The 18,625-nt window shown below is 51.7% G+C and overlaps 2 protein-coding genes across 4 annotated transcripts in view; both read right to left on the reverse strand.

Annotated features, from left to right (window-relative positions):
• Positions 1-367: 367 nt before the first annotated feature.
• Positions 368-9,972, reverse strand: SCN1B (sodium voltage-gated channel beta subunit 1). The gene is made up of 6 exons (XM_056825336.1): positions 9,373-9,972; positions 5,678-5,844; positions 5,251-5,491; positions 2,108-2,249; positions 1,303-1,375; positions 368-1,212 (listed from the first exon to the last, which is right to left on the reverse strand). The coding sequence occupies exons 1-5, from the start codon at positions 9,410-9,412 to the stop codon at positions 1,309-1,311; spliced, it is 657 nt and encodes a 218-aa protein (XP_056681314.1). The 5' UTR covers positions 9,413-9,972; the 3' UTR covers positions 368-1,212; positions 1,303-1,308.
• Positions 9,973-13,024: 3,052 nt separating this feature from the next.
• Positions 13,025-18,625, reverse strand: part of GRAMD1A (GRAM domain containing 1A) — a 31,387-nt gene continuing 25,786 nt past the window's right edge. For 2 of the 3 annotated variants that reach the window (XM_056825287.1, XM_056825289.1), the window contains 7 exons: positions 18,339-18,481; positions 17,128-17,231; positions 15,735-15,908; positions 14,988-15,075; positions 14,124-14,231; positions 13,882-14,020; positions 13,025-13,755 (listed from right to left, as the gene is read on the reverse strand). In XM_056825287.1, coding sequence (XP_056681265.1) covers positions 13,663-13,755; positions 13,882-14,020; positions 14,124-14,231; positions 14,988-15,075; positions 15,735-15,908; positions 17,128-17,231; positions 18,339-18,481 — 849 coding nt within the window. In that variant the 3' untranslated portion in view covers positions 13,025-13,662. The remainder of the gene's footprint in view (positions 13,756-13,881; positions 14,021-14,123; positions 14,232-14,987; positions 15,076-15,734; positions 15,909-17,127; positions 17,232-18,338; positions 18,482-18,625) is intronic. The other variant, XM_056825288.1, reaches the window with a different exon arrangement.

The following is an 18,625-nucleotide window of genomic DNA, read 5'->3' on the forward strand; positions in this document are numbered from 1 at the left end:
CCTGCGGCCTTAATGAGCACAATAACGATGACGTTAATAGTGTAATAAGCCGGTTCTTCAGAGCTGCTTTTGAACTCTCCAGGCAGGAGTTCTGGCCTCAGCCTGGGAGGGAGGGAGAGCCAAGCGGAAGGTGGGGTGGGTGCCCCCCATCCCCGTCTCAGCGCCCCCATCCCCTTCTCGGCTGTCTCTCTGAGGCAGGCTGGGTAAGTGTAAAGGAGAACCCCTGGGGAACCACACCCAGCTGTGGTAGCCCCCGGGGCTGTCGCTGGCCAAGGGATGATGATGGGACTCGAACCCGGGACCAGCCCCCCCGCGTCTTCCCCCTCCCTGGACCTCTCTAGCCCTAACTGAAGAGGGACACTGAGACTCAAGTCCAAGTGGCTTTTATTTCATGAACAAAACTACGACTGTACAGTAACTAGGAAGGCGGAGTGCTCCCCGTCCTAAATGCCCACAGACGTGAGGCTGGTGAGAAGGGGGAAAGGCCGGAGGAGCCGAGGCTGGACGGGGCTGGAGGTGCAGCTAGTGTGGGAGAGCCCGTCGCCCCTTGGGCCCGCCACACACTAGGTCCAGAGGGTCGCTGAGAAGAGAGCAGGAGCGCGGGGTTTGTCCTGAGGCCTGGCTCTGTCCCCACGTCCAGGCTTCCTGTCCCCCGGTCCTCTCCATCCCTGGGATGCGTGTGTGGTCGGTGGCGGGGAGGCAGGCATGGGCTCAGGGGAAGGGACCCAGGCGGCCCCTGCATCCTCCGGTGTGGCAAAGTGAGGTGCTCGGCCAAAGCAGCAGACATGTGCAAATCAGCATGAGGAGAAGGGAAGGAGGAGGTGCGCCGCCCCCCGCCCCCAGAGATCAGGCAGCAGAAGCGAGGTGGGGGGTGGCCGTATTGCTTTTTCGTCATGCATTTTGGTGAGTCAGGAGGGCCCCCACGCCCCGGTGTCCTATACCACGGGGAGAGGAAGAGGAGGTGGAGGAAGGGAAGACGGGCCAGAGGAGTGTGGACGCCCCCTGACCCTCCATTACAGTATCAGACAAGTTCACAGGCAAGCCCCTGCCCCCGCCTCGCCCTCCTCCCGCTCCCTTGGCATGACTGACTCGCATGGCAGCCAAGGAGCTTTCTAGGCCCGGGAGGGGGCGGGGGAGGGGGAGGCATCCGCCCCCTTCCAACCTGCCCATCAGGGTCGGCCCTCTCTAGAGGCAGAGCGGGAGCCTGGAAGGCTAGAAGAGAAGGACAAAGGGAAGAGGGTGAATGACTGAATGGCGGTCCACAGCTCACTCCCCTCCTCCAGGCCCGGCCCCCTGCCTTACCCTGGGCTATTCAGCCACCTGGACCCCCGTACAGTTCTCCTTGCTCTCCGAAGTGATGGCCAGGTACTCTGAGCTGTGGGAGTCAAACGTCCACCATCGGTCACCATAAAGCAGCATGGCTTTGGGCCCCGGGCAGGGTGGCATCGGGCCCCGGGCAGGGTGGCATCGGGGCCCGGGCAGGGTGGCATCAGGGCCCAGGCAGGGTGGCATCGGGGCCCGGGCAGGGTGGCACCATGGCACACACTGCAGAGGCTGCCAGGGTCCCCAGGGTCTCTCCTTGCATGGCCCTTCTTGGTCACATTGTATCTGGGCTATGTTCCCCCCCCCCCCCCCCTTGATTGGCAGAGCAGCCACCGGAATTAATAATACTGGACCGAATCTCAGTCTTCACCTTTGGCCAGCCAAGTGGTGGCTCCCCTGATACCGACGGTCACACAAACCACCATAACCCAGGCTCTAACTCTAAAACAAACCCCAGCCCTGACCTGATCCTTACCTTTGAGCCAGTTTTCCCCTAAACTCTTTTCAAACCCTCACCTCCTGCCTTAGAATCAATACCATGTATCAGTTCCCAAGCAGAAGAGCAGTATGGTCTAGGCCATGGGGTGAAGTGACTTGCCCAGGGTCACACAGCTAGGAAGTGTCTGTGGTCGGTTTTGAACCCAGGACCTCCTGATTCTAGGCTTGGCTCTCAATCTGCTGAGCCACTTAGTTGCCCCCAAATAGAAATCTGCCTCTCTCCCCACCCCAGATTTTGTCCCTTAGAGGCTTGAGGGGCATTCCCAGGGAAGGCTTCAGCACTCACGCATTCTCTTGGGCAGCGGCTTCAGTGGCGGCAGCAATCTTCTTATAGCAGTAAACCATCTCAGCCACAAGCCAAATGGTCAGCACGACGATGAGCACGTACATCATGATCTCAGACACGATGGAGGCCATGTCCCTGTTGGCTGCAGGAAGCAGGGGGAGAGTCAGAGGGACTGACGGCAGGAGGGAGGTCAGCAGGGAATGCTGGTGTGAGGGAGGAGAAAAGCACTGAACTCCCGCCGCCGCCTCACTTTAACCCCATTCTGAGCCCAGCCCTGACGCCCCGGCAGAAGGGAGGCCGTGTCTTCATGGATCTCTCAGCCTGGGCTTCCTCTCCCTTTGTCTGGACTGGGCAAATGGATTTTATTCTACCTGGATCTAACATTGCCCCTTCCTCCAACTCTTCCCTGTATATAGGTCTTCTTCCTCTCGGATGCCTTGTCATGGTAGGTGGAGGCCTCAGCAACAGCACAGGTGCTTTGAACGTGGGCCAACCATCCAAAGATCCCCCTCTCTACATAGAGATGGAGCCATCAGCAGCCTGGCTTATGTGGCTATTGATTTTTCTGCAGCAACAACTTTCAAAGACCATCCAAGTCAAAAAGGGATGGCGGAAAGCTTTGGTGCAACAAATCGTAGCTCCTTGAAGTCTTCAGGAACCTGACTCAGGAACCAGGAACCTGACTCAGGAACCAGGAACCTGGCTCAGGAACCAGGAACCTGGCTCAGGTCCTGGGCAGACTTAGTTTCTTATGGGAAGAGCCCATGTCTTAGACTTCCCCGTGTCCGTCCTTCATGCCTAGCACAGAGCTGGGCATGGAGGATGTGCCCAGCCAATATTTGTTTAATGAGATGGAAATATAGAAAAAGACAGATGAATCTAGAGGAAGGCAGAGCAATTAGAGGAGACACATTGGGGATGGGAGGCCAGCTAAGTCCACATTAAAAAGATGGATGAGAGGAAATGGGATTAAAGGCTTCCAATTTAGGAAAGAGATGGGTAGGTGGAACGCAGACATTATAAATTCCTAGATTTCCTAGAATATGAAAGTTGGAGTGTCCCTGAAGGAACATAGATGATCTAACCCCTTTATTTTACCACCAAGGACAGTGGAACCAAGAGAAGAGAGAGGACTTGCTCCTGAATAAGAATGAAGGAACAAGGAGGCAGCTGGGTATCTCAGTGGATGAAGAGTCAGGCCTAGAGACAGGAGGTCCTGGGTTCAAATGTGACCTCAGACACTTTCTAGCTGGGTGATCCTGGGCCAGTCACTTAACCCCCATTGCCTAGCCCTTACCACTCTTCTGCCTTGGAACCAATACATAGTATTGACTCCAAAATGGAAGGTAAGGGTTTAAAAAAAAAAGGAATGAAGGAACAATCTTGGAAGCTCAAATTGAATCCAAATAAAAGGAGCCACTACTTTCTTTTCTTTCTTTTTTTTAGACCCTTGCCTTCCATCTTGGAATCAATATTGTGTATTGTTTCCAAGGCAGAAGAGTGATAAGGGCTAGGCAATGGGGGTTAAGTGACTTGCCCAGGGTCACACAGCTGGGAAGTGTTTTTGAGTCCAAATTTGAACCCAGGACCTCTTGTCTCTAGGCCTGGCTCTCAATCCACTGAGCTACCTAGCTGCCCCCAAGCCACTACTTTCAAGTGTGATTAAAATCTACTTCTTGCCCCAAGAGGCTACACAGGCTGAAAATATGAATTGGCTCAAAATTGTTTGAGAAGTTCCTAGATGACAGTTATAGTGGATTCTGGGATTCAAGGGAAATTTGTGGGAAAACTAAAATGTGTGGGGAACATATCAACCTCGTCACTTCTAGAAAGAACTATAGCAATCACTCTCTAACTGATCTATCCATCCCCCCTCCACTCAGCTGCCAAGATCATTTCCCTAAATCACATAGATAGACCCCTTTTCTGTGTCCCACTCTGCCCCCTCAGTGAGTTCTAGAGGCTCAGTCTTACTTCCATGATTAACTTGGCATTTAAAGCTCTCCATATCATGGCCGTTTCCTACTTCCTTTCATGAACTATACATCCCAGGAACTAGATTCTACTGGAAGTTCCTCCTACAGGATACTACACCTCCCTTCTCTATGACTTTTTTGCCTTCCACACCTAGAATTCTGTTTCGTCTCCCCTCGGCTTCCTGGACTTGCTTCAAAACTCAACTCAAATCTCCCCCCCCTACAGGGGGCCTTTCCTGGTCCCCACAGTTGTTAGTTGTTCCTGCCTTCTCTCAGTGTCTTCCATCTACTCTGTAGATAACTTCTCTCCGCCTCAGTGCTGAACACAGTGCATAACACATAGCAGGTACTCAGTAAATGCATTTTGGCTGACTAAGTGTTGTAATCAGTCTTGGGCAAAGGTCTGGGAAGTGGCGGGAAATAAAATAAAATACAGTCATAATGGAATGCTATTTTACCATAAGGAACAATGAGCAGGATGAATTCAGAAAACCCTGGAAAGACTTATATGAACTGATGCAAAGTGAAGTGAGCAGAACCAGGAAAACAGTATATACAGCAATGGTAAAGAAATAAACCATCATCAGCAAAGCAAGTCTCCAAGATAACCAGAAGGGATGCATGAAGAAAATGCTCTCCACAGCCAAAGAAGGAACTGATGGAGCCTGAGTGCCGATCACAGCACGCCATCTTCCACTTTATTTCCTTCGTGAGGTTTCTATTGTATGTATGACACGTGGCTTCCATCTTGACATGAGAAATATGGAAATAAGGTAGTACATGAAAATATGGGTACAACCTATATCAATCTATTCAACACCTTTGGGGGGGGAAGGAGGGAGAATATCTGGAATTTAAAATGTCAAAAAAAAAAACCCAGTGGTCAGAAACTTTCTATATGAAAAATAAAAACATTAAAAAAGAGAGAGAGGCAAAGAGGCTGAGACCAGTGTGGAGATAGAGAGTTAAATTAGGAGAGAGATGCATTGATTGAGTGCCAGAGAGAAAGGGAAATGAGCTAAGAACCTCACCACCCCCACTGGGTAGTCTGGGCATGGAGCCAGCATCATCCCACCCAGACCATCTGTCTCCCTATTTGATGTTAGAGAACTGGAGGTTGCAATTCATAGGGTGGGTGGAGAAGGCCTGTGGAGGGGGGATGCTTACCTTTTTCCACCACCTCAAGGTGGATCTTCTTGACGACGCTGGTGTTAAACTCATAGTTCTCAAAGAAGAGAAGGCGGTAGACATGGCACTCGTAGTCACCTGAATGGTTGTAGGTGACATTGGTGATGAAGATGGACAGGTCCTGAAGGTCCTTGCTCCCTCGACTTCCGTTCCACACCACACGCCCCTCAAACCGCTCATCTTCCTCTAACTGTAGCATCTCATTTTCGTAGCGTAGGATCTGGGGAATCCAAGGCAGCCTGGTCACCCTGGCTCTAAAGCCAATTCATACCCAACCCAATTCCTAGTCTCAATCCTAGCCCCCCAGTTACTGAATTCTGGTCCCCAGATCAGTCCCTAAGAGGAACCTTAACCTGCGTGTCCACCCTTCTCCCCTAATCCCCATTCCCACGCCTCTCCCTCCCACCTTGACAAATTCTTCAGTCCCTTTTTGACGGAAAGTCCACTCAGTGAAGGTCTCAGCCACCGTTTCACTCCGACGCTTGCATGAGATGCATAAAATCTTGAAGGTCATTCCATAGACAGCCTCTGTTTCGGAGTCTACCTCCACACAGCCCCCCCAGACTGACGACACTGTAGAGAGCAGGAGCAGGCAGGACAAGAAAAGGAAGACATGAAGCCCTAGTATAAACCTTGGGCTCTGGGGCGAGAGTGCAAAGTTTGGCCTTGGAACTGGGCTAGATGCCTTGGGAGACTATTATTGCTTTGAGCTGAATGATACATTTGGAGTTAAAGAACCTGGTCAGAAATCAGAAAACCTGGGTGGCTCGATGGATTGAGAGCCAGACCTGGAGGGGATAGGGGAAGGGGGAATGACACCACATGTACCTGGGCTCAAATCCGGCCTCAGATACTTTCTAGCTGTGTGACCTTGGCCAAGTCACTTAATCTCCCTTACCTAGCCCTTACTGGGTATTGATATTAAGGCAGAAGGTAAGGGTTTAAAAAAAAACCCAGAAATCCTAACTCGGCCTCTTTCCACCCACCAAGACACAAAGTGTTTCAGCTCATTCTATTTCCTTCTCAGCATCTAGGATCGTATGGTTTCACAAGCTCATTCTCTGATCATTCTCTCACCAGACTCAGTTTTGTACCAAATTATCCAGAGGTGAGATCATCAAGCGGTAAAAAGCCTGAGTTCTAGAATTAACTCCAACACTGACTCCTCATGTCATCTGGAACAAGTTGTTCTAACCCCCCGGAATTTGGTTCCTCATCCCAAATGGGGATACGCTCTCCTCCAATGGACCCCATGGGAGTATTGTGAGGACCCAGTGCTCTCAGGAAGGGGGGGAGTGTTTGGGAAGTGCTCAGACAAGAGAGCCCTAACCTGACACCCTCCCAAAGTGCTGGGGTTACTTAGCAAGATGATACCCAGGAAGCTAGTGGTCATTAGGCAAACCAATCCCAGAATCAAGCTTAGAGCAAAGGGGAAATGCATCGAGCAGGAAACCAGCCTCAACCACTGACTAGTCACCACGCTCCTGACGAGCCTACTGCAGTACCGAGAATCAGGTCAGGGTCGGATACAAGGGTAGAATTAAATCTCAATGGCCTAGAACCATCGACACCTCAGGACTAGAGGCAAAAGATGTGATTATGAGACTGATAGCCAGGGAGGAATCTTTTGGGTTGAGATAGGAAAGTGCTTTCCTCATACAAGGCCCTAGTACTAGGGCCAAACTCAGCCACGGGAAGTCTAGGGGGATGGAGATGGAGGTGGATCACACCAAAACAAGAGGGAATAGACCTGTGATGCAAACTGAAAGGTGCCAAGATCCCAGCAGTCCTGGCGGCAGTGCTGGCCCCAAACTATCCTCAGTCTAAAAGTTCGTCAGATTGAGAGCTAGAAGGACCCTTAGAGATCCACAAATTCAACCCCTCATTTTTATGGATGAAAAAGTGGAGTGATTTATCCAGGAGTACTATGACACAGAGGGAGTAAATAACAGTCAGGATTTGAACTCAGGTCTCTAGCTACAAACTCAGTGGGTTTCTTCACCAAAGAAGTGCGTTTAGAATCTTTTTGTTGGCCGTTCAGACCAGTTCAGAAACTTTTACTCCGAGAGGGTCTTTCTTGTTCAGACTTTGTCTATAACAATAACTTCCTTTCAAGTTGATTAGTTTAACTTAAAGAAAATTTAATAAAAGTTGCCTTTGAACCATTATGCCCCTAGTGGCCAATAAAGTATGGTGACAGCAGAAGAACCCAAGGAATAGTTGAGACCAACAAAATTCTGGAAGGGTCCGAGAGGTGGATAAAGACTAAGAGAATGGGGGTAGCGGTTGCCACTAGGTGGCTCAGTGGCTAGAGAGCCAGGCCAGGAGACAGGAGGGTTCAAATTTGGCCTCTGAGCTAAGTGACACTTGGCAAGTCACTTAAACAATTTACCATTCTTCTGCCTTAGAACCAATATATAGCAAGGATTTTAAGACAGAAGGTTAGTGATCTGAAAGACAACTAGATGTTACAATGGATATAGCACCAGGCCTGGAGTTGGGAGGACCTGGGTTCAAATTTGGCTTCAGACACTTCTTAACTGCATGACACTGGCCATGTCACTTCACCCTGTTTGCCGAGCCCTTGCCCTTCTGTCCTAGAGTTTGTCATTGGGACAGAAAATAAGGGATAAAAAAAAATTAAAGACTGATGGGGTCTCCCCACTTGTTCCCCAAGAATCCAGTTACAGGTCAAGTCTAGTACCTGTAACATTAGGACTCCCTTAGGCAAGGAGTTCATCTTTCTTTAACCAATGTCATTAACTGGGAGGATAGAGGTTGTTGGCCCTCCCCTAAGGAAGCTACACAAACCAACTTGTCTCATTTTTGGCTTGGGGGGTTCTACTTCTCTAATGGATAGTGCATATGGTTTGGTTCACCTCATCAGGGACTCTGAGGGCAAGGACTAGAGCTGCCTTTGTTTCCCTTTCTCATTGGGTTTGTCCTTGAGCATATACAAACTCCAGCATTTTTTTTTTGTTATTGTTAGTAAGTGGAGACCAGCTAGGCGTAAAGGGACAGGCTGCTAGGAGCTAAGTCTATCCCTAAGGCAGGGACTGTGGAAAAGGAGCTCATGGGGGATTTAGGTCATGGAACCAACAGCAGATTCCTCCCCCCTCCTCTTTAAACAATTCTGCCTCCCTCATCTCTTCTCATTGGTCAGTGGCTCAGGGGCCACGAGATTGGAAAAGTTGTACCTCAGCTCTGGCTTTTCTTGGCTCTCATTTCCCTAGTGGGAGGGGGGGACAAGGCCCCACTTTCTGGCTCTGCAGTTGCTAGCCTACCTTTGGGCAGTTAGCATTGGCTTTGAAGCCCTGCTCATAGATGAGCCCAAGTGTCTTTGTGTGTCAATACTCCAAGAGAAAAGGGGCAAAGGGGAGAAGGGAAGGCTTGGTATCTCCTCTGCCTCTGGTTATCACTTCTGCTCATCTTTCCATCTCTGTGCCTCTTGTTCTTTCTCCATCTTCCTCTCCCTCTCTCTCTAGCTCTTGCTCCATCTGTCTCTCCATCTGTCTCTCTGGGTTTCTATCTCTCCATCTTGATGAGTCTTTCTCTTCTTTCCTCCCCCTTCTGCACCCCTCCCCCATTCTTGGGTGTGGGTGTCACATTACCGCTTGCAGGACTCCCAGAAGCAGCTGACACCAGCTCTTCTTCCCCCAGAGCCATCCCTGAAGCCCAGAGAACTGCTTGTTCGCCCACACTCCCCTCCTCCGTTGCCCCAGCCTTGTCCTAGGCATCTTTCCACTAACTCACCCCCCCCAAATCTCAACTTCCGAGTTAGGAAGGGCAAAAGGGGGAGCAGCTTGCCTCCTTGCCTCCCTGCCTCCCCCCACCCCCACCCCAGGGCAGGGCCAGGCAAGAGGAGAAGGTTCTAGCTTTAGTTGGGGCACCCTGCGATTTCTGCAGCTGCCCACTGCCTCTGAGCCCTCCTTCTGAAGCTGGCAACCTCGTCTAGGCGACTTTGGTGCCGGGTGGCTGGTGGGGGGGATTTCTGGGGGGGGTAGGGAAGTCAGCCCCAAGTCCCCGAGGTCACTCCGGGAAGTTTCCGGTCCCGTCTCTGCCCCTTAGCCCGTTCCGTGCCCTCCAAGACCCCCGACTCACCCAGGGCGATCCACAGCAGCATCCCCGGGAGCAGCCCCATGGCGCCCGCCGGCCGGCCCGGGCTCGGGCTCCGGTTCGGTCCCGCTCGCCTGGGCTCGGCGCCGCCCCCGGCCCGGTATTAATAGCGGCGGGAAGGAGGCGTCGGCAGCGCCTGGAATGTCCCCCGGAATGACCCCGGCGGGTGCAGCTGCTGCTGCTGCTGCGGCGGCGGCGGCGGCTCCCGCTCGGGCTCGAGCTCCGCGCTGTCACCCCCTGGAGCAGGACCCGGCCGGCGGGGGGGACACGGCCCCCCCGCTCCCGTTACCGACGGGGACTCAGCCCCGGAGCCCGGCTTCCGGGCATCCCAGCTGAGCCGGTGGCCCCTGCCCTCTTGCCAGCTCCCCCGCTGCCCCCCACCCACTTCGCGACCTCTACTTGTCTGCCTGCCCCGCCCTGCGCCTGGGCACATCTAGGGACCAAGAAGGCCGGGCAGGTGCAGCCAGATGGTGGGGAAGCGGGGTTCAAGGCATGCCGTGGTAAGAGGGGCTCCCGGCTCTCCGTGCACCTTCCGAGCCGGGGTTCCTCTGTCTCCTGCGCACTGCAGCGGGAGGAGCAGGAAGGGGGGGGAGAGATGAATCAGAGCCGCGGGGGGGTGGGGGGGCCAGGGGGACGGGCCTGATGCATTGCAGCAGCCTCTGCTGGGGCCGCCCCCCTCAAAGGTCTGCCGGCCTCGAACTACTTAGGGGACTCGGAGCTCCGCGCCCCACAGGACCTTTGCACAGCGGGGAGGGGCTGACCCGGTTTCCGCCAGGACAATTCTGCCGGGACTGGAGACTGGGGGCCTGGGGGGGAGCTGGGATGGGATGATAGAGGGGAGGGAGAAGAGTCCGAAATACCCCTTGGCTGCCTCCCCCCGCCCCCACTCCCCCAGCAGCTGACTTTGCACCTTCCAAGTACTAGATAACGTCCAGTGGCAGGAGAGGATCCTTCCCCTTTCCGGAGAGGTCGGCCAGCCCTGGGCGTGGGGCCAGGACTCCGAGGGCAAGGTGGTCAGTAAGCCCCGTCTCTTCTCTGGCTCCAGGCCAGCCTGTTTGGCCTTGGCCTACCATCCCCCCACCCCTTTGTCCTTCCTTCCCCAGCGCCCATCACTTCCTGCCATTCATTTGGACTCCTAAGTCCTGCAAGGCCCGGGTCTCAGCATGGAGGTGACTATCACATCCACTCCAAAAGGGGTATTGCCTGCCTCAGGTACTTTGCCTCTCTCACTTCCCCACCGGGCCACATGATGCGTCATCTCTGACCTTGGAGAGGCTTCTTCATCTACAGAGTGACAGGGCTGGGCTAGATCAGGCCCCAAACCAAATCGTGTACAATTCGAAATTATCCCAGTTAGCTCAGACCAAGAAGCCTGCGCTCCTCTCTTAAGGCTCCAGGCAGCAGTTTAAAATGAAGCATTGTTTGTGTTGTTGGATGACATTGGGCTGAATGACCAAGCAAGTCTACTAACCTCTCTTGGCTTCAATTTCCTCATCTGCAAAATGGGCACAATTGGCCCACATTCTGATTGGAACCTGTTTTAATGTTTCCCCATTTTCTAGGCTGTTTAGGATTAAGATACAGTAGTGGGAAGAACAAGAGGCCTGTAGACTACTTATGTGACTTTAGGTAAATTATTTTACTTCTTTGGGTCTCAGTTTCCTCATCTGCTAAATGACAGAGTTAAATTCAGTGACTTCCAAGGCTTCTTCCAGTTCTAAATCAACGATGTTTTAAAATGCTCATTTTCCAGCTCTCAGACTGAGAATATTTTCAGGGGACCCATCCTTTTTGCTCTCTGGGGAGGGAGCGCCCTCTGGGATGAAATCACTTGTCCAATGTCACTAGAAAGGTTCTCTGGGCGGAGTCTCCTGTGGAGGATGCAAAGCCTCACAGAAAGGACAACTCTGAGGAGGTTATGGTCCTGCTTCCCTGGAAGAAGAAACTGTGATTTCACAGATCCTTTGAGGAGGGGTGTTTACACACTCCTTATCAAACAGGGAGGCTTCCAGGATGGGGATGGAGAACTGAATAAGAGAAGGTGTGAAGCTACCCTCCATACCTGGCAATGCCTACACTCTGGACTAATCCAGACACAGTGAGAAGCCTGTACCCTCCACCCCAAGGTAGGCTAATCTGGATTCCCTCACTGCTCCTCCACCCAAATGGGCTCCATCAAGCCCTGCTATGTGGGTGGTACCCCAAGTTCTTCTTCATCCCCAAATTGGAAATAAAAGACTTTAAAAACAAATTACAGGATCCAGCTCAGAGATGGGAGGTCTTAGGTTCAAATGTGGCCTCAGACACTTCCCAGCTGTGTGACCCTGGGCAAGTCACTTAACCCCCATTGCCTAGCCCTTGCCACTGTTCTCCTTACAACTGATACACAGTATTGATTCTAAGACAGAAGGTGAGAGTTTAAATAAAAAAGTTACAACATGTAGTTTGGGATTATCTTCTGCATCTGATGTTAAAATGTTACCAATTCAAGTGATGACTGAGATGGGGAATATCAGGAAGCATATAGATCAAATGAGATAAAGTATACAAAATGCTTTAAAATTTTTTTTTAACTTTTGCTTTCTGTATTTATAATCAAGAGTTCCAAGGTACTAGGCAACTGGGGACAAGTGACTCACCCAGCATCACCCAACCAGAAAGTCCAAGGTCAAACTTGAACTCAGGACCTCCTGTCTCTAGGCCTGGATCCCTATCCATTGAGTTGCTGAGCGGCCCCTGCTCTATGTCAGTAGTTAACATCAGATACTTTTCTGGATAGTAGACCCCTCTTGGGTCAGTAAGGGGAGTTAAGGAGCTGATCTCTACCTGGATCCCTATCCATTGAGTTGCTGAGCGGCCCCTGCTCTATGTCAGTAGTTAACATCAGATACTTTTCTGGATAGTAGACCCCTCTTGGGTCAGTAAGGGGAGTTAAGGAGCTGATCTCTACCCTATGCCCCCCAAACTGACCCTCAAAGACCCCAAAAGAGACTGGTTCCTGGGGGGTAGGGGTTTCTGATGGATTTATGAGGCATGGTGCTACAATTAGGAGTCAAGATGACCTGGATTCAAATTCTGTTTTTATTCACTTAACTAGCTGGCTATATGGCAATAGATGGCCTTCCTGAGTCTGTTTCCTCACCTGTAAAATGGGGATAATAATGCCTATAGAATATACCTCTGAGGGACAGCTGGGTGGGAAAGCCAGGTCCAGAGATGGGAGGTCCTGGGTTCAAATGTGGCCTCAAACACTTCTTATCTGTGTGATCCTGGGCAAGTCACTTCACCCCCATTGCCCAGCCCTTACCACTCTTCTGCCTTGGAACCAACACACAGTATGATTCTAAGACAGAAAATAAGGATAAAAAAAAATCTATCTCAGTGCATTATGAGGCTCAGAGAAGATCATGGTTGTAAACTTTAAAGTGCTACGCAGGGTGTCCCAAGTCTTAAAGCAATTTAAAGTTACAAAAATGGCAGCTTATTCCTGTGGTCTATTTTGTAAAGGAAGATGTGAACGAAATTCCTGTGGAGTCAGGACTTATTAGCTGTCCTCTTCCCTGCCCAACACCTGGCCCAGTATCCTGGCCTTCAAATACCGAATACTCCCTCAGTTGCTCCAAAATCAGGCCATGAGAACATTTCCGACCCTTTATTGGGGCTCCGTTTGCCCCAAATAAATATAATACATTAGACCCCATCTCTGGGGGAACACTAAACAGTCAGCCTTCCCCTGTCCATAGGATTCCCCACCCTAGGTCTGTCCCCCTCCCAGGGGCAGCTTGACCTTTTCCAAATAAATTACCCAGAGGGGGAAAAGGGGGGGAAGGAGCTGCAGAGAAGGCCCTTGCAACCAGCTCCAGGATCATCTCAAGTATCATCTGGGAGAGGGGGGAGGCAGACAGTTGTTGGAGGCTGGAGGGGAGGGGCAAGACTATTGTTCTCTCCCCCCACACTCCCCCAGAGTTCCCTCCCCAGGTTCTAAAGTGCATCACAGCTCTGCAGTCGAAGTGTCCGACCATTCTCCCCTGACCTGGGGGGTGCAGGGATGGGGAGTGAGGGGACAGGGGGAGTTGGGGGCTGTTTTGTTCATGGGGAGGAGAGTTTCTTGTGGGTACTGGAGATAAAGGGCTGATGGGGAAAGGGAGGCACAGCAGGGGGCTACAGTTGGGGGAGCAGGCATTCAAAAGGTCCAGCACTGGTCCAGCAGTGTCCACTGAGGCTGTCCATCTGTCCATTCACTAGGGGCTGATTGAGAGGGAGATGGAGGGAGTCTCAAGAGAAAGCATTCTCTCCAAGGGGCTCAGGGTCAAAGGGGGGTTCCGACATCTCGATGCCCTGGTGGAGTTTCTCCAGGGAGAACTTCATCTGCAGGGAAAACAAAGAGGTCATGTGTGGGTGGGGAGGAAAAAGAGGGTGCCTCAAAGGATGCTGTCCTGGCGGGATGGGAGAGGGCAGGATCTGGGGGGGATGGGACTTCTCTCACTGGCTCACCTCATCCAGCAGCTCGACAGAAGCCCGGAGAATCTGCCGCCATTTGTGCACTTCCACACTGTGGAACTGCTTCTGGAGGGCCAAAATTTCTGCCCACTCAGCTGCCGTCTGAGGAAACTTCCTATGGGGAGAGTTGGGGCTGAGGCCCAGAGGGAGAAGCAGGTGGAGGAGAGGACACTGCCTCTCCCAGTCCGCTCCCCTCACTCCTCCTCATCCCCCCCAATCCCATCCACTCCACCTACTCTTTGCCCAGAGCAAGGCTGTGCCAGGCCTCAAAGGTGTGGGCTGTCCTCTCCAAGGACCAGAGCCGGTAGAAAAGGAGAGCATTCAGAGCGACCAGGATGACAAGGCTGCAGAGGGCAGAGAAACTGTCAGGGCTCACATAAATAGGACTAGAGTCCAGGGAAGAGGGAAGGAGGAAAAGGGGGCCAGTGAAGTCACAGGTCAGGAATCAAAGGGGACAGGCAGGCATCAAGGGGACTCAGGACCAGTCCAGAGTCCCAGACCTGCGAGGGACAGAGCGCAGGGGAATGGGAGACAGGGAGGCAGGCAATCCAATACTCTACCTTACACAGATCCTAGGGAAGCAGGGAAAGAATGAGAAATAAAGAAGGATGAGGCCCTGTCTATCCACCTTCAGAGCAGAGCATCACAAGATCTAAGATGGAGAGCTAGAAGGAAGCTTAGAGTCCATCTAGTTCCACCCCCACTTATTTTACAAATGAAGAAACTGAGGCACAGGAGAATAAGTGATTCACTGATGGTCACACAGTTAAGGGACAGGGGGAGGCCTTGACCCCAGGTTCTCTGACTCCTGAATCAGTACTCCTTCCATTGTACCAAGGTATGGTACCCATCTCTCTCTCTCTCTTTCTCCCCCTCCCTCCCTCCCTCTTTTCCTCCCTCCATCTCTCTCTTCTCTCCCCCCTCTCTCCTTCCATATCTCTCTCTTTCTCTCTCTCCCTCCCTCCCTCCCTCCATCTCTCTCTTCTTCCCCCCCTCTCCTTCCATCTCTCTCTCTCTCTCTCTCTCTCTCTCTCTCTCTCTCTCTCTCTCTCTCTGTCCTCTCTTTCTCTCCCTCCCCTTTCCCCAACCCCCCTGCTTACACAACACTGATAATGAGGAGGATTCCAGGAATGCCTGATCCAGGGCTCTGGTCCAGGGATGGTTCTGAGAGTCGAGAAGTAATGGAGCCTATGGGGAGAAAGACAGAAGGTGAAGGTTTCTGATCCCTGGGACCCTGCAAAGAAGGTAAACTGGACCAGAGGTGGCCCTTAGAGTTGGAAGGGGCCCCAGAAACCATCTAGCCCAAGCTCATCCCTTTGTGAAGAAAATGAAGTCCAGAGAAATTAGAAGACTCGTCTGAAGTCACTGAGGCAGTGAAGGGATGGGATGAGGAGGGATTGAATGGAAATCCTCAGCTTTGGCACCTCCTCACAATCTCCCCAGATCTCCCATCTCCCCATTACTGGCTCTCTGCTCCATCTATACTCATCTCTTCCCACAGATCTTTCTTCTCCATCTCTTTCCTTGATCTTCCCCAAGACTGGACCCCTCATGCCCCCTCCAAAGGCCATGGGCCCATTCTCTCCACTAGTCCATATCTGTGAGCTGACTTTCAGCCTTCTCTTCCAGGAAGCCTTCCTTGACTGCTTCTAGTCTTCTCTCCAGCACTCATCATGAGCCCTTATACTAGTAGTATCTCGGGAGGACCTGGCATCTTCCTAGATTTTTCCCATCTGGCTGTCCCCTCGGAGGTCTCTGGAAGATCAGGACCGCATTTCCTTCTCCCTTTGTTTTCTCGCTTTCATCTGACCCTCCCTAACTCAGCCCTCCCCATCTCCCTCAGATACCTGAAGGGTGCAGGCCACCCCGACTGCAAGTTTCTGGATCAGCGTGAGTGGGAGCCTCTCCGTGGTTCCTCCAGCTCAGAGGCCTTTTGCGCCGTCGGAGTCCTGACAGCAGCCCCCGGGTCTCCTTCCCACCCTCTTCTAGGGGCAGTTTCTCTGCTTTGGAGAGTTCTCTCTCTGGTGAAGAAGTCAAAAACTGAGTCACCCCTGAGAGCTGGGCCCTTTCCCACTCTCAGGCCTGGGGCTCCCTTTGGGGTACACACAGAAGGATCCTATAAATGCACTGGGAGCTACTCTGGGTCCCCAACTGTCCCTGGTGGGTCTCCACAGGCTCCCCTCTCCTCCTGCCCCAGCCCCACTGGGCCTCCAGGGCTGTTGAGACCATCAAGCACCACTATCTTCTTGCTCTCTTCTGAAGGAGGGGGACCAATTCATTTGGACTTCTGAAGAAGCTTTTATTAATAAATTAGGAGGAAATAAAATACTAAAGTACCCCAAAATGTCCTTAAGGAAAAAAAGAGTATTACAGGGGCAGCTAGAGCACACTGGATAGAGCATCAGGCCTAGAGTTGGGAGGATCTGGGTTCAAATCTGGATTCAGACACTTCCTAACTGTGTGACTCTGGGCAAGTCACTTAAACCCCAATTCCTAGCCCTTTTGTTTTAGAATTGATACTAAATAGAACTGCTCTTGTTTTAGAATTGAGACTAAAATGGAAGGTAAGGGGTTTTATTTTTAAAAATATGATCATAGACGAGAAAGAAGATTTGTGTGTGTGATTTCTGTTTCTCATGTCATTTACATCTGGCCACTAAATGACTCAGTTGGTCGAGCTGAATATCTCCCTCTCACCTCAGCTAAACACGGGTGGAAAAAGGGTTTCTGCATGTCCTGCCATTTAGGGAAGTGGGGGGGGGGCACAGCAGCTGTCTGAGGTCCCACAGTTCCCAAGAGGGTGTAAAGACTAAAATTTAGGGAAACTGAGGCAGGTAGAAATTAGTTTTCTCTCTGCAAGGAGTATTATATTTTTAGAGATTTATTGAAGATTAAAATATAAAGAAAACACAAGTAAGAGAGGCATGTATCTAGGCCCAAAGAGCCGATTCACGACCACTCACATCTTGCCTGCTACGTGGAGAGCTGCGTCTGCTCCCAAGTAGAAGTAGGGGAAAAAAGGGACTTTTTACAACCAGGTTAAATACCCCATCTCGCTCTCAGCCCAGGTGAGGTTACAAGGCATTCTGGGGAAGTGGAGCAAGGACTTCTAGGGACTGAAGTCCTGGATTCGAGTCTCCAGTTTTTACATGGGGCAGCTATGGAGCTTGGGAGAGCCATCCCACCTGCAATGCCCTTCACCCTCCTGGCTTGTTCTTTCCTCTGACTGCCTTGGCTTACCCAAGTGGTGAAAGTAATCTTCAATGCCACTCCAAGAGTTCTTCTCAATGAGGGACTTCACCAGGCTCCACGGCTGCTTCCGATAACGGATCTCTGAGGACACGCTAGGTGGGGAAGAAAGGAGGATTGGATGAAGAGGGGGAATGGGATAGGAGGGGGGGGGGGCTGTACACTTTAACTCCCCCCACCTTTTTGGAGCCTCCAATCAAAATGCCCTCCAGGAAGTCTTGTTTGATTCAGAGATCACAGCTGTGGAGAAAGTAGAGTCCTCACAGCTCCCTAAACCAACCCCTCCCCGGAATTTCTCATGTTACAGACAAGACGGAGGGAAATTAAAAGAACTGTCCAATGTCACTGGACTATTCCTCCTTTGTTCAGTCACGTCTGACTCTTTGTGATCCATTTGGGTTTTTTCTTGGCAGAGATACTGGGGAGGTTTATCATTTCTTTCTCCCATTCATTTTATAGATGAGGAAACTGAGGCAAACATAGTTTGTCCAGAGTCACACAGCTATTCAGTGTCTGAGGCCAGATTTGAACTCCGGAAGATATGTCTTCCTGACTCCAGGCCCTAGAGCACTATGGGGCCACCTAGGTGCCCTATCACTTATACCTATACTACATTGCCCTTTACAAAAGAGGAAATTGAGGCGCCTCTCCTTCCTCCATCTTGGCCTGGTGGCTTTGCAAGAGTCCTAAGGGCAGATTCCTTCCTAGTTTTCCCATTTCCCCTTTTTGGAGCTTCTGATGTCAGATCCCTAACTAAGGAGCCAAGATATGGCCATGCCTCACCCCTCAAAGGGAGAGCTCCCTAAGAAAGTCTGATCTTTCCTCATAAGCTTGAGGCTTGCATGTGAGGATACCCAGGACAGGGAAGAAGGGCCTGACACACACACTCTCTCTATCTCCCCCCCCCCCCCCGTTTTTCTCTCTGTCTCTGTCTCTCCCTTTCTCTCTGTTTTCTGTCTCTTTCTCTGTTTTTCTGTCTCTCTCCCTTTCTCTCTCTCCCTTTCTCTCTCTGTTTTCTCTCTCTATCTCTGTTTTTCTGTCTCTGTCTATCTGTTTCTCTCTTTCTCTAGCTCTCTGTCTCTGTCTCTCTCTGTTTTCTCCCTCTGTCTGTCTTTCTGTCTCTGTCTCTGTCTCTGTGATGATGCCTCAGAATGGGAATGAAGTGAAGGAGAGGGCCGTGGGCTCGAGGTTTCGGTGGTTACCGGAGGCGGCTCTTGTTTCTGGCCAGGCTTAGGATGCAGTACCGATGCGCTGTGTAGAAATAGTCTTGGTACGGAATGCCCTGAGTGAGGACCTCAGAGTCCACCACGCAGCCCCCACCCTGGGGACTCCGCCGGAACAGGGTCTGGCAGGTGGAGGGGGAGAGAAGAGCGGAGGTCAGAAGGCCACCTCCATTTTCACACAGAAGCCCCCTCCCTGGGACCCCCAGTTCCCGTGGCCTCTTCATCCTGAGCGCCCTCAAAGCATGTCTGCAGCCCACCCCTGGCTC

This window comes from Monodelphis domestica, chromosome 4 (genome assembly GCF_027887165.1).
Source record: "Monodelphis domestica isolate mMonDom1 chromosome 4, mMonDom1.pri, whole genome shotgun sequence".
In the NCBI taxonomy this organism is placed as follows: Eukaryota; Metazoa; Chordata; class Mammalia; order Didelphimorphia; family Didelphidae; genus Monodelphis; species Monodelphis domestica.

Excerpts from the sequence above, each read along its gene's own strand:
- SCN1B (XM_056825336.1), bottom strand. The coding sequence starts at position 9,412 with ATGGGGCTGCTCCCGGGGATGCTGCTGTGGATCGCCCTGG. Across the intron at positions 5,845-9,372 it reads GCTGCTGTGGATCGCCCTGG|TGTCGTCAGTCTGGGGGGGC; the intron begins GTGAGTCGGGGG and ends TGCTCTCTACAG. Across the intron at positions 2,250-5,250 it reads CCTTGAGGTGGTGGAAAAAG|CCAACAGGGACATGGCCTCC; the intron begins GTAAGCATCCCC and ends TGCTTCCTGCAG.